The 25,531-nt window shown below is 43.3% G+C and overlaps 1 protein-coding gene across 2 annotated transcripts in view; it reads right to left on the reverse strand.

The window, feature by feature from the left end:
* Positions 1-7,818: 7,818 nt before the first annotated feature.
* tln2a (talin 2a) overlaps positions 7,819-25,531 on the reverse strand; it is a 94,407-nt gene continuing 76,694 nt past the window's right edge. Inside the window, exons 33-59 of one of the 2 annotated variants that reach the window (XM_030090055.1) lie at positions 25,230-25,323; positions 24,986-25,075; positions 24,776-24,898; positions 24,546-24,689; positions 23,336-23,497; positions 22,967-23,107; positions 22,637-22,818; positions 20,961-21,093; positions 20,432-20,533; positions 19,743-19,913; positions 19,443-19,589; positions 17,630-17,731; positions 17,325-17,444; positions 16,992-17,138; positions 15,403-15,569; positions 14,325-14,508; positions 14,072-14,197; positions 13,224-13,340; positions 12,824-13,009; positions 12,540-12,647; positions 12,185-12,290; positions 11,960-11,965; positions 11,419-11,543; positions 9,090-9,278; positions 8,826-9,008; positions 8,598-8,723; positions 7,819-8,402 (exon numbers count right to left, since the gene is read on the reverse strand). In XM_030090055.1, coding sequence (XP_029945915.1) covers positions 8,274-8,402; positions 8,598-8,723; positions 8,826-9,008; positions 9,090-9,278; positions 11,419-11,543; positions 11,960-11,965; positions 12,185-12,290; positions 12,540-12,647; positions 12,824-13,009; positions 13,224-13,340; positions 14,072-14,197; positions 14,325-14,508; positions 15,403-15,569; positions 16,992-17,138; positions 17,325-17,444; positions 17,630-17,731; positions 19,443-19,589; positions 19,743-19,913; positions 20,432-20,533; positions 20,961-21,093; positions 22,637-22,818; positions 22,967-23,107; positions 23,336-23,497; positions 24,546-24,689; positions 24,776-24,898; positions 24,986-25,075; positions 25,230-25,323 — 3,610 coding nt within the window. In that variant the 3' untranslated portion in view covers positions 7,819-8,273. The remainder of the gene's footprint in view (positions 8,403-8,597; positions 8,724-8,825; positions 9,009-9,089; positions 9,279-11,418; positions 11,544-11,959; positions 11,966-12,184; positions 12,291-12,539; positions 12,648-12,823; positions 13,010-13,223; positions 13,341-14,071; positions 14,198-14,324; positions 14,509-15,402; positions 15,570-16,991; positions 17,139-17,324; positions 17,445-17,629; positions 17,732-19,442; positions 19,590-19,742; positions 19,914-20,431; positions 20,534-20,960; positions 21,094-22,636; positions 22,819-22,966; positions 23,108-23,335; positions 23,498-24,545; positions 24,690-24,775; positions 24,899-24,985; positions 25,076-25,229; positions 25,324-25,531) is intronic. The other variant, XM_030090063.1, reaches the window with a different exon arrangement.

Here is a 25,531-nt window from a genome sequence, read left to right on the forward strand (position 1 = left end):
GAGTGCGAGCTCGCTCACTGCGTAGTGAGTCAAATATGTATTTTGGCAGAGCAGTTACTGGATACCCAATACTTTTTTGGAAACAAATGCAGCTGTTTGCCAACGTGGGACCTCATTTTTTATGAGTCTCTTCACTGATTCGTTGCTCTGAGACATTTGACAGTTTCTATGACTATACATGGGGTGTGGGCGTCAGTGTGGGGTGTGGGCGACACTCCCACCTCTCACCAAGAGGTCCACTCCTATTTCTGACACCCTCCAAGTGGATGTAAAGTGTCAAGACTCAGTTGTAGTAGCTCTTTGAGGGGGGTTATTTGGGACAAGCATGTTATAGTAATGACCCACTTATCAGATAATCCGTAAAATCAGGCTTATTTTGACCGAATGGTAAACAAGGCATCCGTTGAGCTTTCGAGCCACAGTTGGCCTGTTCTGTTTGCATCTTTCAGCACTTTTTCAATGGATTTCAGTCATACAATTGTTCTTTTCAACTTTATTGAGACCATTGATTGTCACATTTGGTAATTAATAATCATTACACCATCTTGTGCATTAAAACTATTCACACATAATACATATATGTGACAGGATAAGCCAGTGTGAAAGTTTTTTTCCCCTCTGAGTGGTGTCACATTAGCCAGCATGGCTTGTTTGTCTTCCAGGGATCATTTCAGCGGCTCCCTCACAGCATAGTTGTACATCCGAGCAGCAATCAGATAGGCTTTGCTCTCTGTGGAGTTATATCATCAAGCTTGTCCAGCTCCTCTCTCAGCTAATACATGCCAGAGTGTTGTATCTCAGATGGGTGACCGTGGATTCAGTGGTGTGAGCTGTGCAAGATACAGAAGCTTTGGCATTTCAACAGCCCCCTCATTGCTCCTCTGTGACAGTTCACAGGGCCGCAGGCTCAGTCGCAGCTGTCACACACAACATGTAGTCAAGAATGGGTCATGGTTGGGTAATAATACTTTACTGTTGACCACAGTAATCCATTCTTCTGCAACATACCAGAATAAACCACACATCAGTGAATTCAGTGAAGATGATTGCTTGAATTAAAGACTAGTAATAAGTTACTGAGTGTGCAGCTTTTGAGTGAAACTCTGTAAGGGCACTGTTTTCAGGCTGTCTGAAAATACATGCAGTTCTTTTCTCTTCCTCTCTAAAGAAGATGACTTTTTATCTTTCTTTAGTCCATCCAGAGTTCCTTGAGGTTTCTCCAGCGCATGTTTAAGGCCCTGCCTGACTGCAATAAAACAGCACCTGCTGGATTCGATCCTTTGCTCCGGCTTCTGACTTGGCAAAGAAACGCTTGCCTTGTTTCCATTAAGATGACCCGCCATTCCTTCCATTGTAAGATTAATAAAAAAGGATCTCAGTCGTGTGGATCCTTTCAACATCCACACAATTAAAGCAAACAACCAAAATGAGCAAGCTTATAAAGACCACTTCATTTCATCTAATGCTGCAAGCCTTGATGAGCAGTTGAGCTTGATGGATGGAAGACTTGTTCATTTGGTGCAGACGCTGCGGATAATCCAACAAAATATTCCAAGTGTTGGTGGTAAGACTTTGCAAGGGTTAGATTTCATGAAGCGGCTCGTTGCAATAAACTGTCCCATGCGTAGTTATTTCTCTCCCCTGTGTGTTATTTCTTTGGTGGTCTGGCCTGACATCCTTCCTGTGAAGCTTTTTTTTAGGGCCGTCAGCTGTCACTGTGTTGTCATCCTGCCATGTGTTGTGTGGACTGTTCAGCAGCCAGCCAGGCATGCCTGTCATATACAGGGATCAGAGAGGCTCATGGCGCAATCCGTGTCACCCTAGCACCCCGTACGGACAGAGTGGCATACATCACCACACTGTACCTGTCCAACAATGAATGATTTTCTTGATTGAGTCTATAAATTTGACTCTGAATTATGATTTTTTTCCCCCAAAACACTGACTAAGTTGGGTTGTTTTGATTTAATCATACAAAACAAGACAAAATCAAGTAATGAACACTCTATTAATAAATGGACATATGTTCTGCTTATGTAGGATTATTTGGATCTGTGTAAGTATTAAAAGTAAAACACTTCTGCTTTAAACTCCATAAATTGACAGGAGGTTCTGTTTTGCCCTGTTGCCTTGGAAAGAGAAAAACACCCTTGCTCCAAGTCACAGCATTTGAAAAACTGTGGCACCTAATCACAACCACAAAACAAGTGACAGGAGAGGAAATATATTGGAGTAGTTCTAAATGGTGTGTAAAATGTGTCAAAAAGGTTTTTATAGAAATCCAGTGCGAAATATATCACATTGAGACACATTTTAAATATATAAATCATGCAACTTTAGCACTCTCTGTAAGTCTGAAACTGTTGTACACATAGCTTGTGTATTCATAATGTTACATCATCGTGTTAATTTTTTACTTTTTTTTTATTTAAAACTGTTTCAAATGTTTCACTTTCAAGTATTTTGTTGAGTGCCTCATAAAGCGTCAAAAACCCTTCAATCTTATTTTTGTGTTTATGTGACTGATCAATTATTTATAATTACTGTATCGCCTTTCTCTTCATCGTTAGCCACAATGGTTATATTTTATTACGTATAATGCTGAATTTTTGTCTTTGTGTTGGGAAAAAGTTCAAACATGAGGAGAGACGGCAGAAAAATAAGCAAAAACCAAAATAACCACCAGTATTCTCAGTTCCCATCATAAAGGGAAGAATGTGCCCCAGTAACAATCATCCCACAGACACATGGGAAGTTGAAAGAACTCTGAATGTTCATTTCACTGATTTCATTGATGGCCATGTATGTATCCGTGATGTACTGTCAGAGGATATCATAAATTGCCATAAGTCTTCATTCTTGCTGCACGATACGGTTAGTTTCTGATAATCCAGATTGTTTCTGCAGTTCAGTCAGTTCGGAGCATGAATACCAGACGTCGCTGTTTGAGCAGCTCACCCTCCATGTGTTGAGACAGCTGAGAGAGGAGATCGCAGACATAAATGGGAGCACAGGGATGATTTCACTGCTAATGTCTAGACTGGGATTTTTCACTTCCTACTCAGTGATTGAAAGTATTTGGGAGGAATAATGAAGGTGATTCCCCCCCTTGTAATCTTTTATCTCTGGCTCTCAAGCTAATGGTAATGGCTTCCTATGTGAGGTCATGCAAAAAATATCAGTGTGATGAGTGTGTGTAGCTGCTGTGTACACGTGAGTCTGACATTGGTGTGTCATTTTCCATCTGTAGAGTTAAACAGAAAACCTGAGGATGACCTTTTGTTAAACAGAAAGAGTGAAAATTTAAAATGTAAATGGAACAAAAAAAAATCAGGACACTGTTTGTAACTGTGGCGCCACAAAGTCAGTGAGGGTAACTGTATATTGATTACAACTGTCTTAGGGGATGAAACCTGTAGACTTGCCATGTATCATGCTGCCATCGCCAGTAACTGAAGCTGCTTTCTGACTTTTATTATAATTAGATTTAGGACATAAAAATAATGGATGAGCTGTCCCCTATCAGCTGCTTGTTCACATTAAATTCAATGCCCTCGTCCTTTTAGTCAGGGTTGATGCAGTGGTCTCCGCAGCCAAGTGCAGCCAAGTTTCTCATTACAAGTCAGGTCCACTGTACAAGCAAAAACAGAAAACCAAAAAAAAGAAAGAAAGAAAACAAAAAACTACAACATTAAAACTACTAATAATACATTTCCAAAATCAAAATGTCTGTTGCTTGATTAAGAGTATTCAGTTGAATGATTAAAAGCAAAATTTATGAGAAAATGTGAGAAAACGGATTTGAGGTTTAAAAGCAGTGCGGGAGCAGCTGCGCCACAGTAATTGACGTTGCCTCCTCAAATTTTAGTGTCAGACAGATTTAGCACAGGTCTCAGTTCATTGCTTGGACTCAATATAGCTTCAGGTTTAGTGCTGACTCAGAAATACCACCTTGTCCCAACAGTAAACTGACAGAGGCACTTAGCAACCAGAGCCCACCTCTCCTGTTGTTGAATGGGAGCAGAGAGCAGGTAGGAATACTCCATCCTGTCAGTGCTGCTGCTGCTCACACATCACCGATGTGACTGACTGACACAGACAATACTGTATTTCATATTTATTTCGTCAGAAAAGTGTTCAAACGTTATGCTGAGCTCAATGTCCAGTTTCAAGAAATAATACAAATCTTAAGGATTTATGTGAATGGATGTCTGGAGGACAACATGGCCAAATACCAGTAGAAACTCAGCATTGTATATTTCATTATTCATTTACGTTTGCATGAAAAGGACATGACTTGAACATCCTCTGCTGTAGTTGAGCTCAGCCTGTGGATGCAAATAGCTTTTCGAATCCAGTTGTTCATAATTCATGTGGTCAATTTAGCTTGTTTTTAATCACTTGTGTGATCAGTCTATTTACATTTGTATTTGTTTACACTAAATGCTCCTAGTCATCTAAAACATGCTGTTTAAATAATGTTCTGGTTGTATAGTGGTTAGTTTTGTCAGCTGATAGAGAGGGTCATCACTTTGAGTTGAGGGACGTATCTGTGTAGAGTTTGCATGTTCTCCCTGTGCATATGAGGCTTTTTTTTCGGGTACTCCAGTTTCCTCCCACAGTTCAAAGACATGGTGTGCCCTAAATCACCCGCAGATGTCAGATTGTCAGTCTGTGCTTGCCATGCGATGATTGGTGAGCTGTCGGGGGTTCTCTGTCCTCAGCGAAGGTCAGCTGGGATTTGCTCTGGAGTCACACGACACTTGGCTGGAGAGGTACAGAATCTGAACAGATGGATTTATAGATGAAGCAAGAGAAGAACTTGCATTTCATAGAAAGTATTTGTATATTATGCTCCATTTTAAACATTTTCTTTACAGATGCACATAGTGTTCTGCTTTCACTGTATTTTCATTTTCAGGTGCCAATTTGAAACAAAGGACGATCTAAAAGCTTTTCAAAACAGCAGACGCTGATGATGCTTTCCTTGATCGATTACTTTAGCACACCAGTGATCTTCTTTCTTCTGGACTTTTGAAAAAGTTGTATTGTCTTGGTCAGTGTTTGCACATGGATTGTTCACCCATGTAGCTCTCTGGTGTTCATGTTGGTTGCACTGTAACTAAATGCACAGTTTGCTCATGCGAAACCTGAATCTGACTCTGGTCCTCAACATTCAGCACTTTGTATTATTTGAATAAGCGAGGTAACATGACACACCTGCCAGTCACATGTTCACGTGCTTTTGTTCCCTAGAAACACGGATGGGTCACTACATCTTTTGTCTCATTAATTTAGCACAATATCCAAATACTTTTGAAAGTGAGTGCATGGAGAACAGGCGTGTGATGACTTTATAAGTGAATTAGGAACATCAGTAATAACCACAAGAAAGAAATGTTCTTTACATTGAAATGCTTTATTTTCAGTGAATACAAAAAATAGTTTTATTGAGGCCAGATAAATATCTTTTATATCATATGGTATCACTTGTCCTTATTGTAGTGACTTTTTATTTTATTTAGGTTGAGGCAAGGAAAAATAAAACACAAACATACAGAACACTTCAATTACTCCACAGCATTGAAATGTGCCACAATATCTTTTTGGTGACCAATATATCCAAATGTTATCTTTAATACTCTAAAAGCACAAGGGGGGGGGGGGAAGCCCAAACGTAAAATTTCAGTGAATTTGTAACACTCAATAAAGCAGTTAACGGACTCGAATCTCCCTTCTGTTGAAGTTTAGAAGCACTGTGGTACATGCCCATGGAATGCAGTACAAAAATGTGTTAATATATGTAATATACAGTATATATACTGATAGTACATTTGAAACAGCAACACATCTTTTTGACTGGCGGACTGTTTCTCTGTCGTCCCCGAAAGGCCTTGCATGTGGCAGAGAGAAAGATAAAGGGGGAGCGGTTGGTTCCAGCACTTAGAGCAGTGTCATCCAGTCCTGGTCTTGGGAGGGGGGGGTCATGAACCCGCAAGTTTTAGATGCCTCCTTGTGGCTAAACACCTGAAATGAATCCCAGAACTCTCCGTCGAGCCACGTGTTACCATCAGGTGTGTCGCAGCAGGGAAACGTCAAAAACCGGCAGGGAAATGGGCCCTTCGGCACCAAGACTGGACCTTAGAGAAACAGTACTGTAGCAAGTAGGATGACAAACTCTTAAATAAGCCACAGACATGAACCTACTTCTCTCTCTAGAAAATAGCTTGTCCAGTACCACCTTCTACTTTGACGGGCTGATGAGGTGAAGCTGTCACTCAAGCAGACAGGACGTTGTATGGGCTACGGACTAAGGCACTAATAATAACACTACAGACTTGACTGATAAGAGGTGAACCCCCCCCAACCCCCCCAGTCTCTTTCACCTACCCTCTTCTCCACGCTGACACAAACGATGCAATGCCAGTTAAAATACTTCTGAATTCACACCCAGCTGTCAATCGTAAAGTCAATAGTGAGCGACTGTCTATTTGCTGTGGTATAACTGTTCATAACTGGAGGTCTGAAGCACAAAGCCATGCATTTTCACAGCAGGACCTAACCTTACAATATACTGTAGTTTAATATTGAAACACAGCCTGCAGAGTAAGACAAGGGAAGGAAACACGTTACAATCCAACTCAGGAAACAAAAAGGTTCTTCTATTGCAGAGAGTAGCATATCCAGTCAAGTTGCACAGAGCACCCAGGAAAGGAGAAAGTCGGCTGCAGTGATTAATGCTGCAGATGCTTCACCTTCAGTTTACTCACACTGTCACTATTTATTGAAATTAACTTATTGCCGTCGTGGTCTCCGATTTTGAATCTTGATGCTTCTTGATGTTGCATAATTGGACGCAAATGAACACAAATCAGTTCCAGGCAGTGATTAAATGCTGCTGCAAAATGCCATCAGTGATTTTAGTGGATTTTGGACCAATGTAAATCTGCAATGTAGCGATCATCGGACAACAGGAGATGGCACTGCACTGTGTTAAACTGGACGAGGTGATTCAAAGAATTGGTTTATTCCAGTTATTTGTAACTTACACGATGTAGGAGCTAATTGACAAAACACTGAGTAAAAAAAAGCGCCCAATGGCATCCTCTCCTGGATTATTACTGTTATATTTGAACGGTGTAAAGAAAACCAATACTGCCCCCTAAAGCACCATCTAGCTTATTGCATCATGATCCAACTGTGTCTTCTATACATCTGAAATGAAAAAACAATAAATCACTCAAGCTTGTCTTAGTGGTAGCAATTAAAGTGAGACTATTTCTGACTGTTCTTTGCTAAAAACAAAAAACAAAACAAATACCCAGAAGTAATAAATATTCCTTCTATGTTTGTATGCAGTGGTAAATCGGTAAACATTCACATGGTAATGAAACGTAAAACATTGTGTTACTGTAGCAGTGAGTGAACACAATGACACCTGTAATGAAGGGCGTTAAATAAAAGAAGTTTGCTTCATGTAACAGAGACATTATGCTTGTAGAGCCACCAGATGTCAGCATTAAAATATATTTCAAAAATAAGATGCTTTGATAGCTCTCTACATTCAATGAAGATTTCCCCAAAACACCACTTTTTTTTTTTTTTCTCACTGAAATTTACATTATGGTCCAAGAAACACCAATATGTAAAATCCTCCCCTCCAGTTTGGGGTTAATGGCCTCTGAATTAAAATCAAGACATTTCTTGGTGATTTACATGAGTCAGACAGACGTTAAGGTGCCAAATCGAAGCATAAAGGCCAACATTCATAAAGATGTCCAAGTACCGACCTGAAAAGCTTTTTCTTTTTTTTTTGCCAATAGAATGACGCTGCAGTTATATGACTGTGTGACAAGAACAGCAATACAATCAATTCTTAATTTTTATGCACTGGAGCTGCAAATTGGTAAACAAAAGAAAGAAGCACTGCTTATGGACAAACGCCAGAGCGTAAGAGGTTGTGCTATTTGTCCCAAGCTTGTCACATTCGGGTTTGAATCGAAGTCGTTTTAATGACGACGCGAGAGCGTTCTTCAGCCGAGTTCACCACAGGAAGTAGTCAGTTCCACACAGTAGTATCTCAAACTTGCTTGTTAACGGATCTTTCCGATATCAGACGTACATTGGTGTTCACTGCAGACCTGCTCTTTCAAATCAGTCACATACATTTGCTCAAGTGGGGCACATGCCCGTCCAGGTGCGCCGTGAGGAGGACGCACGTATGGACACGAACAGGGACGTGCTCGTCACATCGGGTTGGGCATGTGCAGCCGTTAGTTGCTGTCCTCTCGCAGTTCACTGGGTAGGAACTTGTACTGCTGCTGCCTGATCTGGGCCAGCTTCTTCCTGGCTTCTTCCAGCTCCCTCTCCTTCCTCAGCATCTCCTCCTGGGCCGCAATGATCTGGACGGACGGAGAGGAAATCTGTTACTTGCTGTTTTACACAATCAGGAGAAAAACTTCTGAGAACACATTAAACAACAATCAGCAGCAAAGGCAGTGCAGAACTGTTAAGCTTGTAGAAACAAACCAAGAAAGTAACGGAACAACATGCCTCTCTCGGGAAGTATATTAAATGCTGCTTTAACGGAGGATTACCTGAGCGATTCCTCCCACAAACTTAGTCTTGACCACCACGTTGTCTTCATCCGCTTTGTCAAACGCTGCCTTCTGAGCCGCCCGCACCAGATTGTCTGACGCCTTCTTCACTGCGTTTCCAGCAATCTACAGAACGACACGGAAAGACAAACTTCCAGCACCGCCCGTCTCCAAATCACAATGATCACATTTTGAAGCCAAAAAAACAAACGCCACCAGTGTGTGTACCTGTAGTCTCCTCATGGCCTCCGAGTCCTGATCGGCCTTCACTTTACAGGCCACCAGCAGCTGGGCGGTGGACGCCGCCACCTGCTTGGCCGAAGAGATGAGCTTCTCCTCGCTGGCGTGGCCCTGCACCGAGGCGTTGGCCGCCTCGCACAGGCTGCTTGTCGCCGCCGCCACCATACGAGCCTGAGAACCAATCGAGACGTGACGTGTGGATTGATGAATAAATACAGCGAGGGTGAGACGCGGCTGCGGCGCAACACTCACGGCGGAGATGAGTCCCTGGGACCACTGTCCGTCGTCCACGGCGTTGGCGGGGATCAGGCCCACTTTCCCCTGAGCCACCAGCTCTCTCTGGGCAGCCGAGGCCGATTTGACCAGCGCGCTGGTGGCCGCCGCGATGGACTTGGCCGCCTCCAGGATCTGCTCCTCAAAGTTCAGCGTCTCGTCCGCTTGCTGAGGGACGAAAAGACCAGTCCGTTAGCTCAAGATGAAGAATTCCAACTCGGATAAAGAGAATCACCACGTGGCTTATAATAGAAAAGATGTCAACTTTAAAGACTGAAGCTTTTGTACTGATCAGTCCCTCCAAGATCTACCTCCTGATGAAGATGTGTAATTCTGGATATTCTGCTTGTTTTTTTTAATAGAATGAGGAAAAAAAGCAAGTGACGAAAAAAAATATGCCTTCTGAATTGTAGCTTTTTTTCTGTAACTAAGGCAGTTAATTTGCATTTCTCCCATGCATACTGAACGCTCATTAAACCAGGATGAAGTGTTGAATTATCTTATATTGATTTTACTTCCGTTTAAAAAATAGAATGAATGCACTAAATTTGTCTCTTTTTTTCCCCACAAAGTTCCACAAAGCACTTCTTGTTAAAACTACAATGACTGATAAGAAGTTCAACACAACCACATTAGAAACGCGACTGCATTAAGACGTCCAGCCACACCGCTCTCTGTCTGTTCACACAAACACTTTCCACACAGAAATACATTCATACCACAAGTCTGTAGACAGAGCGGGACACTGTAGGAATATGTTTGATATATAGTTGGGACTGTATAACAACCTAATATATCAAACATATCAGACAGAGCCCTGCAGAGAAGGCCTCCGGTGGTGGGGGCGGGCAGGGGAGGAGGAGGGAGGGCGGGCGGGAGGTTTAACTGGGAGCTAGAGGACAGAGACTGGGACAGGCTGAAGCTACAAGAAGCACAGATGAACAGATGGTTTGGTGGAGGAAAAAAAAAATGAGGGGAATTAATGGTCAACATGAAAGTGTCTGGAACAGTGAGATATGACGGAGGACTGTGTGTCATGGTCAGCTGACTTGCAGAGTTTTTTTCATGGGAGGAATGGAGACCGGAAACGACTACAGAGATAAAACTCAAGGGCAGGACATGGACGGACATGAGTTTTAAATAAATGTGACAAAAATAAACAACTCGGGTTAATAAAGAAGCTCTCATGGGTCGTTTTTAAAACACACACAGAGCACCTTTTCTGGGAATGTCACAAAACAAGACGTACGGTATCAGTTAGTGTGAAAAGACACTAAATCTTTACATTCACACCAAAACTTCAACCACAGAAAGACAAAAATTGATTTTCATAAAAGAAATATGTGCATATATCTAATATATAGTTCTGCCTACATTGTGTCTTCCAGATATCTGATCAAAGGCAACAAAACTCTGGGTGGATTACTTTCTCTGGGTGGAGAAATCTGTCTAAAATGACTTTATATCTGCTAGTGCAGCTCCAAAAATATGAATGCCACTGCAACGCTCTTGTTTTTATTTATTTCCACATTTATTATATATAAACTTAAAAAAATCCAAGAATAAAAAATGTCATTGTTATGACAGTGACCTCAGTGTTACCAAAGAGGAAATGCATTCGACGTAGTGAAATATAACCTTCTGAAAAGATTAGGAAGGTTAGATATTCTTTAATGGTTGAGATACCGTACTGTTGTATTGTTTTATTTAGTCAGGGGAAACTACATTAGATGTGAGTGTACAAGTGTAGCGTTAGATTAAAAAAAAGATTTCAAAACAGCAGAATCCTGTTTGAGCTTCAAATAGTCACATTCTTTAAATTAATTGTTGTCAAAAATAACAGATCTTAACGTCACAATTTCTAATTTAAGGTTGTAATTACTGGTCATTTAGCCCCTCACTCTGTTTAGATTTTTTTTTTACAAAGTTCAACAATTGTTTCAGTTTTTAGGCTTACAGACTGATGCATTAATGCTAAAAAACTCAAAATCAAGATATTTTTACACAATTTCTTCGGTAAAGAGTCAGTTTTCTCATTACCAGAAACTGACCAACAATTCAACAAAGGAAAACTGTGCTTGACCCATTTATATAATAAAAAAAATAAAAAAAACATTCTTGAAATAGTGTTTATTCTTGATTTTAACTTCCGTAAATACAGTAATTACTAATCAAAAATTCTCTTTTGAAACATTTGATATATGAAACCCATAAAAAACAACTCCACTGCCCCACTGGCAACAATCCTGCAAATAAATCATGGTGTGTTTCACCTCTTCGCTGAATTATCCATCATACAGTCACGTACCTTGGGCTTGGCTCGGGGTTTGAGCTGCTCCAGCTTCTTCGCCGCCGCTTCGATGGACGCCGCCGCGCCGAGCAGCTCCGTCTCTGCGATGACTGTGGGGTCCTCGGGGTCCACCCACTCCGAACCTGTGGCACGCGTGCAAACACATCATTAAGACTTCTATGAGGAAAACTAGATTTTAGTATCACTTCAAAATGCACTGTGCCAACAGAAAAAAACATGCCGCACGCGGTGAACACACACACAAAAAAAAAAATCCTCAACAGTGCAAAAACAGAAAACAGAAGAAGAGTGCCACACGTCTTTACATCCCATGCATAGCGGATGGACGCCACAAACTGCCATTCACTGCAATGAAGATGGAGTGAAATCAATGAAACGAGACGGAACGTAAAAACAAAGCGTGATGGATTGGCTGTGAACCGGAGAAGCCAGAGAGCAGCAGCTGGATGTGATGAGATGAAAAACATCCATGTTAGCTGTGAGGAGAGAAGGTGATGAACGGCTCCAAACCGGTGAAATGAAGTCAGTGCTAACTTACCTCCGTCTGTGGCAAAAGAAGGGGGATAGGGGTATTACCAACAGATTGATTAAAGGAAGTTCTCTAACTCTCTGTTACATGGAGCGTGACAACTGTATTCTCTTCTAAATTCAATTCACCCCTACAGGGGAGACAGGGTTTAGTCGGAGGCGTCAATAGAACGGTACGGTTCCTGTGTGAATTGGTCACATATAACGCCGTGAAAGTGTGTGAGCGAGTCATTACCTTTCATGGCCTCGGCGGTCTGGATGAGCTCTGTGACGGCTCCTGCCACTCGTTTGGAGCAGGCGGCGAGCTGCTGCTTCTGCTCTGCAGTGGGTTTCTGCAAGACCTACACACACACACACTCAATTTGTAGGGCTCAGACAGCGTGTATCGCGAGAGAGAGAGATCAAAATCAGGAGAAAGCCTGCCATACAACAAACATAAATGCTGCACTTCCCAACACATAATCACATTTTTCCGCTATTTCATACTTAAAAAAAAGAAAAAGCAACATAAACCAGCTTTAAAGCACAACTTGAGTAATTTTCAACATACAGGTGAGTGCTAAAGTTTCTGAAAACGTCCTACACCTTACCATTAGTACTTGCTCCAGCAGCTCGATGTATCCGGTTGTACACTCGGATCCGAACATCAGCGCTCTGTTCTTCACCTCCTCGCTCACCTCTGGATGGTAGGCAGCTTGCTGAAAGCCACGAGCACACCGACAAAGGTGTAAATAAATCAATGTGGGTATTCAGGAGGGAAAGCTGCATGTTTCAAAGCGTCTGACTCAAGGTTTCACGGTTTTAAAAGCGATTTCCAGTCAGACTTTGACAGAATGCAGGAAAACCAACGGAGCACACATGTAGAAGTCGGCACCTTGCACGTGGTGAGCATGTCCGAAATGGCTTTGCGGCTCAGGTTGGCTGTATGGATGATGTCCTCCTGGCGGGCCGAGTTCCCAGCAGCCACTGCTTTGGCAGTTGCTATGGTGATGCCCTTAGTCATGCGAATGAACTCCTCAGGTGTGGTCGCCTTGTTGGGCGCATCCTTGGACTGAAACAGCTGCGGATGACAAAGGAGCGGCAGACCGCAAATATGATTCAGGCGCTGATTAAAAACTGTCTCCAGAGTGGCAAATCCATTTATGAGTGATTACCGCGCGAGCGCAGGAACATTTTTATTCATTTGCGAAGCGTTGCTCATCAGTATTCGTTAATGAGACGCGTGTAAGCCTCGTGACGCTCATGGTGACAAATGGCTCTGGGCTCATTCTCACCGCCATTTCCTGTTTGATGCACTCGATCGTGGCCTCCAGCGCTCTGGTGCCCCGGGTGGCTTCGTCCTCCACGGCCTTGACCGTCTTCAGCAGCGACGTCACGTTGGTCACCATCACCTGTGCAGAGGAAATTTCCATCATCAACACGAACCAAACAGAAGCTTCACGAATTAAATATTTCTTACAATCACATTTTATGTGATTTAGAATTAGATTACAAATTAACATATTTTGCAACATTGAGACAAAGTTAAAATCTACAATCTGACATGCCACGTGCACTGGAGGGTGTAATACACAACATTTAACACCAGGGGGCACCCAGCACACACAGGCCAGAAAGTCTGCTGCCTAAAAAGGTTTCCAAGATTTTATTTGCACCTAAAGCTGCACTTGAGGCATGTGGTTATCATCGAGAGTCCTGCGGCTGACTGTGAAGTGACTTTTCTCTTAACTTAACAGCTCCGGGTGATAATGAGCAGTCAGCTGTGTTGTCGCTGAAATGTCAACTGTGTGCTTGAAAATTTAAACTTGGTATGTGTTGGAGAGGAGGATTCAGCTGATTTATCTCAGCTGAGACATATCCCAGCTTCCTGCTATCCCGAACATCCTGTGCTTCTACATTAGTGAAGAGCAGCTGTCATCAGTGCTCTAATTTACATGATTGCAGCAGGAGTGCTGCAGCAGCTGACTCCTCCGGCCTCAGAGAGAGGATCTTCTCTATGTCTGCATACAACATAACCTGCATGCAGATGTGCCGTCTCTCCCATCTCAGCAGGGTTTTTTTTTTTTTTTTTTTTATTAATGAACTGAGATAGTTGCAGTTCTTGCCGGCTGAAACCTCTTACCTTGGCTGCACTCTTCAGCTGGTACATGGATGGATCATCCGCTGCCTTGCCAGCAGCACACTTGGTGGCACTGATGAGCTCGGCCAGCGCTTTGGCCACATCTTTAACAGCGTTTATCAGAACCACCTAGCAAGAGCACATGAGGACACCCAGTAACTACTCAACATCAGGGTACAAGTGGCTTCTCTTGGTGAGAGGTGCAGTTAATACAACAAAGTCAACTCTGAGGGTGAGGAAACTGAGGCCGGCTCACCTGCGTCTCGGGATCGTCTGAGCCAATGCTGGCAGCTCCCAGTTTGACCACATCTGTCAGCTGGGTGATGGTTTTGGCAGAAGACTGGGCGGCCTGAGCCAGCTTGTCCTGACCGGAAGCTGCACCGGACACCAGCATCTTGGTGTCTTCCACCAGAGCCTTGGCCGTCTTCAAAATGTTTTCCCTAACGGTGAGAAAACGTGGAGATGAAGAGCGAAGAACAGGAGTTCAAAAAAACATCCATCACCAGAGCTTTAAAAGCCATAAAACATCCCCGAGACGAAAGTAATGCACTGTCTCGAAGATGAACTGTCGTCTGAGTGCAGTTAAAATTAAAATGTGTGGGAACGGCGGCCATTAAATGTAATGCGCGCCGTTACACTCTATTCTTATCAAAGCCATTTCTTCATCAAAGTGCAAACACAAGGGAAGGCAGGTAAGGTTATGTAACAAATCAAGCTTGATTTATTTTCAAAGCTGATGAAGGAGATTATCAGTAGCTGCTGTAAAGTTTGATTTTTTGGGGGAAGCCGTTTGACATAATTTGAGACGACGTGATTCTGTTCCTCTTTAATCTCGCTCTGATACCACCGCTCCGCTTTTCCGCTTCAGCCTTTAAATTCTGGTGCTGTGGCTGCTTGACAGGGTTTGGCATGTGATCTTCTCATAATCACAGACCATTTATGACATCTGAGAAATTCTAAGACGACCAAAAAGAAGACCAATATAGATCTGTGTCAAAGTACTAGTAATTACAGCGATCCCAGGACTTCCACAGGAGGACTACCGAATCCCAGGCGAGATTCACCAGCATGTCACACATGAGTGTTTCATACAGTCATATATACCGTAAAATACAATTTAACAAATGAAAACACATAAACTCTGATATTAAAGACCCACCACAAACCAAAAGAGACAGCAGAGCTAAGTTGCTGAATCTGGACATTTACTCTCCGTTTCACTAAAATGTCATTTTGTCACTTGAGGACTGATGATAGCCACAGGGCGGCGTTCTCTCTCCAGTCAGGTCCCGCACTGGTTTATAAACCCGCTTCTTTACATTTCCGGCTCTGACCTGTGGTCGGCGAAGGACTCGTCGTTCTCCGCATTGAGCGTGCCGGCGGAGGCGAACATGATGGTGGTGTCCAGATCGGCGATGATGCCGGACACGGCGCTGGCTGCAGTGATGCACGCCTGAGTGCCTTTGTTTCCTGCCTGCAGGGCCGAGAGCACCAAAGACACCTGCGGACGGAGACAAACACAAACACACACCACACCCCGTAATCACGCAGGTGAAACTGTGCTTGTGTTTTTTTTTTCCGCCCCACACCTTTGTTTGCCTAAAAGCGGCGACGCTTAAATAAATTTCAACTCTGGCTTGTAAGTTAACAACCACATAGAGGTCTGAGAGTTAACAGCAGTGTTATTATATTGTGGCGGCTTGAAATACTGATGCACGCATCATGTAAAAAGAGGAGGAAAGCAATCGACTCACAGCAAGTTTGATTCAAAGATTGTCCTTGTGTAGTATTTATCTGAAAAATGCTATTTCCAGAGAAGCCAAAACAATATCAAAAACCTATTTGAAAATTAGCTTTGACATCAAATATCAAGTTGACACAGCAAAAAAAAAAAAAAAACAGCGTTAGCATTCACTTAGTGAAATGAGTACACGCCAAACTTTCCTCACAGGTTTCTGAGCAGCAGCTAAAAATGTTGCGCTGACATTTAGCCGCTCGTTTTGAATACAAATCAGGCACAGACACTTGACTTGTTGGAAATTAATACTGTGAAAAGTTAGAATCTCACCGAAAATTAATTATATGAAACACGGTGAATTTCATGGACAAGTATAGAAAATGACATATTGAAATGTAAATCAATCATATTCATTTATATGGTGAACTTTCCTCTTTACGGCCTGAAAAAACTTAAAAAATTAATAGGAGAATTAAAAAATAGAAAGATAACTAGAAGTTAATTGTCAATTCTTTTCATAAGAGCTAAAAACTTTCCAATTTTTTTTTTTTATTATTCTAATTGCATAGCTGCTGGCTACAAAAAAAACATAGTGGCTTCTTTAATAAATTTAAATACTATAATTTTGATTTTTATGACTTACAAGATTAAATCATAATAAGTAAGACTGATAAGGCTTGAAATAATTCAATTTGTGTTTAATACATCTGGATGACCACAGTATGCGACTTTTGGCAATGAAGGGACTATTTCTCTATTCTTTTTTTAAGTTGTTACAACTCTGCATTCACACTGATATCCAACACAGAGCGCAGCAGCCTCTGTTCCCATACAGGGCATTTTAGAATTTGTGTTCCATACTTTCACTTTTCCTTCGTCATTCTGTCATAACTTTGTAACCTCTGATTGCGCAGCAACTTCAAAATTGCTACAGACGAGGCGACGTGAGCCGCTATGTTCATGGTTTTCTTCTGTGCGTGCAGCTCTCTACAGGGCTGCAGACACTGGAGTTTGATGGCAGTCGCACTTAAATTAAAATGTTAACTAAAAATTTGATTGATTGCATTGAGCTCTGAAATCACTTGTTTTAATCCACAAGTCAAAGAAAGAGGAGATAGTAAAAATGTGACAAATACTACTTTGCAGCACTGTGGTTATGGTAATGTTGAGAATGCAGGATGTTACCTTCTCTGTGACCGCTCGAGCACATTCAATGAGCTCTCGCTTGGTGAAGCTGTCGGACGGGGTGATCTGCAGAGCGCCGGCCTTCTGGACCAGGAAGATACAGCCATGACCAAGCTCCTGTACTCGGTTCTTAATCTGAAAACCGATCTGTGGAAAACAAACACGCAAAGCATAAGAAAAGGTTACTGAGTGATGGCCGACTCAGACAGAGCTCAGAAACTGAAGTCAGGTTGGCAGTGTGACTCCGAGAAGTATTAGGAATAAAGAAACGATCCGGGCTTGATGTAGCAGTTTAATGAGTAACATCTGAATGTCTCTGGGTGGCCTCCTCACCTCTTCTGGCTCCGCTGTGTGGGCAGCCAGTCGGCCCTGAACGGCCAGCTGGCCGTAGTCCACAGTGACCTGAGAGGCCAGGCATCCCAAATCATCTGGACATGTGACTGATTTGGTCATCTGAGGGGATAAACACAGACTCAATGTCAGTCCAGTAATTGTTCTGGAATGCCAAAATATTCACATTCATCCTACTACTCCTACCAGCTGCTGTTCATGATCAGCTTGGATTAACAATTGCAAACAACTGAGGCGAGAACAAAGTGTAGTTTTAGTCCATTTCCAAAATGAGCTAACAGACTTACCATTTCCTGAGCAGTGACGGCGATAGCCTTGGAGTGCCTCACCATATTGGTCTGGTAATCCACAAAAGAGCCTTCGGGTGCAGGCGGCGTTCCTTCATCCAGCTACAGAAAGACACACAAACCGCGGAAGCGTCCCCGCAATCTTCAGTTTAGGCTTGAGTGGTTTGTCCTTCACAGCAGGTACGAACATCTTCAGATGTGAAAAGAATTAATCATTGGGCTACAATGACATGTGAAATCTAATGTACCTTTCAATTATACCAACTCCACAAGATGTGCAGGCGTCTGTAAACCAGCACTGATGCAATTTGATATTCAATAAAAGCAGCGTGAACGATAAACCCTCATTATAAATTATCCACCGGATCTACTCTGTAATTACAGCTTTTTACATAACATCAACGAGAAAAGGGGGAAAAAAAAAACACGCCAGCTTGCTGTGAAACATATTTTCAGCATTTCTCCTGCATTGGTGTTCAACACATGTGACGTGAAAGCACAGACGGTGCCAAGTGGGAAAAGCCCGCTGCTGCTGAAATGAATCCCCAATATCACAAGTACAGGATGTTCGCTCTTGCTGAGCGGTGCAACACCTCGGAGTCTGCGACCCAGGATAAGTTCCTCAGAGGAGCCTCTGAAATCACCTCCAATCAAACCACAGTGGAGAGAGAGCATTACGCTGATGGATTATGGGAAGGGATTATCCCCATTTATTCAAGTGCACTGACTGACACCTGCATGGTCAACATGCCACCGTTTTCATGGAGCGTTCCCGATGTGTCGCCGCCGCCGTCCTCTGATAAACCCACAGTTCTCAGGGACCTTTTCCACCTTTGCCGTTTTTTTCTCACTCCGGTGGGTGAGAAGCAAAAATAATTAACCGACGCGTCTGTCTGTGTGCGCTTGAGATAAAAACACATTTTCTTGCTTGGTTTCGTATTTATGTGCTAATATTCCGGCTGCTAATTGAAAAGACAACCATTCTGACTCAGAGCCAGGAAAGTTTTGCGTCTCCAGTCGATTTTCCTCTACATCAGTGGCTTTTGATTTGGATTAATATGTTAATCTTTGACTTAATATAATAAGATTAACATTGAAAGACATATTTGAAGCTTATGTTTTGTTGCCTCTAGCACTCTCCATGAAGTTACTTTTCTAACATCCTCCCACACAAGCTATGCGATGCACTACGATTATAACAGTTACTGCTTCAGTCAAATGGACACTGGCAGTTTGCATCACAGAATAGGGATAAATGCGACGGCCCCTTCACGCTACAGGGGGTCCTGATCATCTTAGGATAAACTCACATGATCCTATTACTGGCGATGCGGCCATACTGTCTCTAAACACAAATGAAGACGGATTAGATGGACCCAACAGTAACCAGCTGCTGGGGAGCTGGGGCAGATGGTGGTGAAAATCCAAATATTAACCAAGAGTTAAAGTGGGCACATCTGGATGGGAAGCTGGTCTGAATCACCCTCAGCTGAGAGCACAACAGCTGGAGACGACCAAGGGGTCAAAATACCTCCTGGACAGTTTCCCTTTGAAGGTTTTTGTGGCTGCTCACCTCAGAAGAGAGCCTCTCTCCGGGGAACTGAAGAGTCCCCGGACAAAATTAATTATTTGCCCGAGGAAAGGACGTCACTCAGTTACTGCTAAAGCGGTGAAAATGCATTTAAAACATCAGAGAGGCAGAAACTTTGGTTACTCCCTGTGCATCAGCCAGAAATTAAAACTGTTTTCAACCAATCATTCATGCCGATTCCCTTCAGTGGTTTCTAATCCTGTTCAGTCATGCAGCACCCACCTTGGCCATGGCGTCCGCGATGGACTCCACCATTCCTCCCACCATCCCCACCTCACTGGCCGCCTCGTTCAGTGTCACCATAATGTCGTCCACCGCCTCTTTCATCAGCTGAGCCGCCTCTGCGATGGCATCGTGGGTATGGGACGCCTGCGGAGCGTGGCACAGCGGACGCACGCATTACCGATAATGAATGTGCACACAGATGATTCACTGGGAGGTAATCTGTGTGAGTGCGGGAGCTTTGGAACAATTTAAGCAAAGCCCACGGAGCATGAGGGCGCAGCGGGAAAACGGCCTTGCCTTCGGGTTTCCTCCCCCCTCCTTGGCGGCGTAGAGCATCTGCAGGGCGGACTCGGCCAGGGTCTTGGTCTGGTCCAGGAAAGTCATCTGCTGCTGGTGGTCCTTCAGCTTCGAGGCCACGCCCACAGACGCCGTGATGAGGGGCTCGAAGTAACCCGCCAGCTGAGTCACCTGAGGCAAAATGTTTTAATGGCAATTATCATCAAAAAATGAGAAAGCAGAGGAAAAAAGAAGAATAAAAGCTTAAATCAAGCAGACTATCACCATCAAGTACTTATAAAACAGTTTCATTTTAATCAAAAAGCGGCTTTGAATATTTCCTCAATGGAACCAATTTTTCAGGTTATTAAACAGATTTAAGCGTCTCTCCTGCTGAGAGGATGGCTAGATACTGCTCATTATATTTTTCCATGTGTTTTATGCTTATTTTGTTTACCAGATGTTGAAATTGGTACCAATGTGACAAAACTGAACAGAGAGAGCTGATTGAACAGTACATAAATAGACTGAAACCTTTTGTTGAGCATTTATGTAATCATTGATGATTGTCAGAGTAATAAATTAGATTTAATGCTCGGGAACAAAAGCTATGAAAGATTCCAGCTGTTACTGGGTGTTAATGCTAAAAAGTGTCACGCTGTTGCTCCACAGCGACTGGATGATTGTAATTAAGTCCATGTCCTATATACCTTGTGTCCTAGTTGGGAAGCTTCGCCCCTGGCAGCAGTGGAAACCGGGTCAATTAAGTGGCCAATTTCCTGCACGGTGGACGTAAGTTGCTCCTGCAGAGCCTGAGGAGAGAAAATGAAAACAAATTCCTCTTTTGATCATACTTTACTGAAGACAGAGGTTGCATTTATACAAAGGTCTTTTTAGACATGCAAAAAAACCAACGATCCAAAAAATCCAAACTGCACTGGAAAAAACTACTTCTAAAACAAACATTTACATTTAAATGAATCTTTTTTTTTAATTCCTGCTGTCTGTTAAATGAACTGTATGTGATCTAAGAGGAACTTAAATTATATAATGTTAACAAAACAAGAGGCACAACTAACAAGAACGATGGAACCAGAGCATAAAAAATGAACAAACTACCTAAAAATATGGAGAAAAAAACAACAAAAGCTGACAAGGACAAGCTTGTAAGGGCAAATAAAACATAACATGGCTGCACTATCTGAGGAAAACATTGCTTCATCATCAACGGTTGCTTACCTCCAGTGAGATATCATCCCTGCTGGGTAAGTTCTGGCTGACGGTTGCCAGAGAGGCCTGCTCAATGTCCCGGATACATTTGTTGATGTTATCAATTGACGAGTCACACTCCCGCTGGCCCGGGGCCTTGTCCCTGAGAAGAAAATGAGAGCAGGAAAACATTAGAAACACAAAGCTATAAAGGTTGGATATAAAAATGAGTGATGAGCAGAGGAAACGTTACATACAGGAAGGGAGCGAAGAGGAGCAAACGCTAACATGAGGGAGAGTTATTAAACACAGACGGATTTCAGGATGTGGTTTGAAACATCTCTTCTGGTGGATTGCTGGGTTTACTGCTGCTGAGGCTGGATCTGCTGCAGTGGAGCCTGCAGGCTCTGGTCAGTGCACGGGGAGATCAAGCTGGGCAACCAAATTAGCTCGAACCCTCTGACTCATCTGTGAATCCTGCCTCACAGGCAGCGTAAACTACCGAGAACACCCATTTCTATGCAAAGTGCCACGCTGAATGTAAACCTCATCTTTGTGTGTAAAGAGACTAACAGAGTTGGGAGGTCAGGTTTTGCGAGATGGAGATCATGACTATTTGTTTTCTTTGGCACTATGGTATATCTATTAATGATGGGCGTCACAGTCCCGGTACAGCATTAGCAGTCTGAAAAGCTAAACCGAGATAAGGACATCAGGAGGGAAAGTGATGCTCAGCTGGCAGGGAGTGAATGCAAATGTGCAAATGTTCTGAAACGGAGGGAAAACTTTGCATTCAGTGCCTTTGACTCCGAGTGGAATCAGTCCCTCACAGGCATCAATTTCCCTCCGACCAAGGTCAGGTAGCAAACGGCGTGAAAAAGGCGATTAAACCTGTAAACCGTTGATGTATGCGAACAAGCACAGGTCACCCCAGGGTGCAGATTTGAGCACCCTTTGAAATGTAAACAGAGGAGAGAAAGAGCTGTATCGCAGTACTGATACCTAACTTTACAAACTCAGCTCTGAATCTTCACCTTCCTTAATCCTGACGACTGTATCAATGTGTACTTAAGGCTCCTGAGGTGTAAAAAAGGTAGAAAATAAAAGAAATGTCAAGGTGATTCCCTGTGTTTAGCTTTTAGATTTAGCTAACCAGTTTCTGTTAACTTCATTTTGACCTTTGAGAAAGGAGTATTACCTCTACAAAGCCAAATTAGAGTAAGTAAACTCCATATTTGGATTTCATTAAAGCTTCTACAATAATCAATATGTATCATGAAATGTCAGAGAATGAGAGTGTTAAAGCAAAATGGTTGGTTCTAAAGGAAAAACTTTAATTTGCTGACACTCAGTGCAAACATTTTTGACAAATAATTAAAATACCTGCACTGACAGTGTTATTGTGAAGTGTGGTGTAATAAAGACAGAAAGAAAAATTTGAGAGTATTTAGTAGCGGATAGTAGTGACGACCAAAAAAAGCCATAAGATACTAAACACAAGAGATGTAACGACTGCAACGCTAATGCCGAGAAAATACTGTCTTGGCATCCTTTCTTAAAGCAACACAAGAGTGAAGAGCAGTGTAGTTTTCACGTGGCTTTCATGCAACCCAACTAAATCTGAAAAGCAATTTTATTGCATATATTCATTCTCTGTCACGTTTCAAATCCATTTGTCAAAATTCCTAAAGTCTGGGTTGACTGACCGGATGGCTGTGATGAGACTCTTGATGGAGTCGGAGACGGTGCGGGAGTGACCAGCCAGAACGGACCAGGTGGGCGGGTCCTTGGGGTTAATGACCAATGAGCGAGCAGTTCTGAGAAGGTGGGTAGAGCTGTCCAGCATGGAGCGTGCCGACTGGAGGATGGGCTCCTGCGCCGCAGAGCCCTGCACAAGAACAAGCTGATGTTCAGACCAACTGTGGACAGATTTGCTTTCTACAACTATTATTCTTTTTTGCAGATGATATAATTATATATATTCAGGATTAGGCTTCTTAGTAAACAACGCCATCGGGATGGTGAGGGAGGCGAACCTCGTTGCTGATTTGAGCCGGGACACTGGCAAACTCTGGGTTAGAAGCAAACGTTGTCAGGTTCTCAACAGCCTCTATCAGTGGAGCCGTGGCGACTCGACACCTGTTCCTGTTCTCCTCTGAGAAATCCCCATCCAAAGCCTGCGAGTCAGAACATCAACAAGCATAAGAATACTTAAAGAGAGCTTATTTACTTTATCAAACCCAAGACTCGAGATGAAAACAGTAGTGGAAGAGATGGCATGCTGATTTGAAAATGTATATAATCTTTTATTATGCAGTTTGGAGAAGTGAAGTCTTCAGTCTGGATGTTAAATTTACAATCATATAATGATGTGCAAAAACAAAGGACTGAGTCTGTAATCCTACCTTGATGGTTTTGACCAAGTTGGCAGTGCTGTTCGCCACCTCCTTGGCAGACTGGACAAAGTGCCTCTTGGCAACCGGGTTGGTCGTCTTGGAGGACGCCAGACGGCAGGCGTTGCACAGTGCCGAGGTGTGCTTAGCAACAATGGTGGCTGCAGAGAGCACCTGTCCAATGACACGAAACCGAAAGGGAAATGAGCGAAGGATATTCTGGGTAAAAATGAAGTTGTGACAAGAAATGCTGCAGTGATGAAACGTTGATTACCTCGGTCTTATGTTTACAGAAACTAGTGAACTGTGAAGTTTGAACAGCATTTTTTTAATTTTATTTTAATGGACAAAGACATGAGATAGTTTTGAGATCTTAAAGGTGCCTTAAGGAGTTTGCACGTTTTATGCAAAACAGCGCCCCCTGCAGGCCTTGGGCCTTAGTGAAAAACTCGTCCCTGTGGCTCCCGTGCACGGAAGAGGGGGACTCCGTCTTCGCTCGTTTAGAAGCGCTCAAGTAAGATTTAAGTTTCTTTTACCTGGTGGAGTCTGTGCTGGAGTTGTGGCAGTGCTAGAAGCCAGTCTTTTCTTACTTTCTGGAAGATCCTGCTCAGTTGTTGCTCACTAAGCATCTGGCGGAGTAATGGCGGACATAATGAAACCTAACCAGCCGGAGCGCGCATTACGTCATTCCTTTCAAATTCTCCCCAAAAAAATGCTGGTGCCGGACCGGCACTGCAGCTTTCAAGTGACAATTTAGCGCTGTTAGAGGTACTTGTAATGAATATGTCAGGGCACATTGTACACATCATTAAAAATGTGTAACATATTTATGGTGGAAAATAAGTATTTTTAAGGTTGTAAAACTCCTTAATGCACCTTTAAGTATTTTCTGAAACATATAGTTTCCCTTCAGGCTACGAATCGACTAATGACAAACTCATGTAAAATATGAGTCACTCACCATTGCTGTTGGACATAAACACAATGTCAGAAACTTAGTGATTATGGGACGATCGTTACTAAACTTCAGGTCAGCAATGGAGATACCTAATATAACAAACACCTACAGTAGGTGTATACATAGAGTCGTCTGTGCGTGTGCGCGTGTGTGTGTGTGTGTGTGTGTGTGTGTGTGTGTGTGTGTGTGTGTGTGTGTGTGTGTGTGTGTGTGTGTGTGTGTGTGTGTGTGTGTGTGTGTGTGTGTGTGTGTGTGTGTGTGCACCTGGGAGGGGCTGCTTTCCGGGTCTACAAGGTTTTGACAGGCCATCTGGATTGCCTGATTAGCTTTTGCAAATTGGATGGGATCGACCAACCCCTGGTGTCCAGCCTGACTGTTGGGATCAGACACGCCCACCAAATAGGACGCCTGTGGAAAAAGAAGCGAACCGAAACCATCTGGGTCAAGCCTCTCGACAAAGCGGGGCCACAGAGAGTCTCCTATGTGAGCCCCACCTGTCCTGCAGCCTCAGTGAGGCCACACAGCGCTTTAGAGGCCGAGCCCACGCAGTCCCCGAACGCAGGCACATCTCCGGTCTTACAGTTCTGAGAAATACCAGCCATGGACTCTCCCAGGACCTGAACGGGGCGCAGAGAGGAGAAGAAGGAACGCTTAGGATGATCACGAGAGTGTGTGTATTTGTGCGAGTGTGTGTGTGCTCGTACTTTGGAGTTCTCCATCACGCTCTCGATGCAGTCAAAGTAGGAGAGGTCGCTGACTGGTTCGTTGGGATTGTCCAGCATTCCTCTGACTGCCTGTGAGACCAAGAGGCAGCGAGAGCTTCAAAGAGAGCTTGACGAAAAACTTTCTCGGAGGTGAGATCACGGGTAACATTTCTCGGGTTTACAGTTTCACACATCTTAACGCAGGTGTTCTCATTCCACCGCACGCCGGTGAAGTCGTGTTTACCTCCAGCTCTCGCAGGGCGTTGTCACATTCCTTCTGGCCGGGAGCCTGTTGTGTGCACAGCGTGATCAGCTGGTTGATGCTGTCAGTCACTGCTCTGAAATCAAGAAATCAACAGCTTTTAATATCACACCGATCCTTAAAGCCGCCTGTCAGAATACTGGTGTCGCGGGAGCACATGTGGTTGGGAATCGTTGCATTTGCCGGCAGCAGTAATACATCAGTAAACAGAACTTCTTTTATTTAGGAGTTTCATAAAACGTCACCGGGCTGTGCGGTTTTGTTGCTGTTTTCTGAGGTTGGCA

This window comes from Salarias fasciatus, chromosome 1 (assembly GCF_902148845.1).
Source record: "Salarias fasciatus chromosome 1, fSalaFa1.1, whole genome shotgun sequence".
Taxonomy (NCBI): Eukaryota; Metazoa; Chordata; class Actinopteri; order Blenniiformes; family Blenniidae; genus Salarias; species Salarias fasciatus.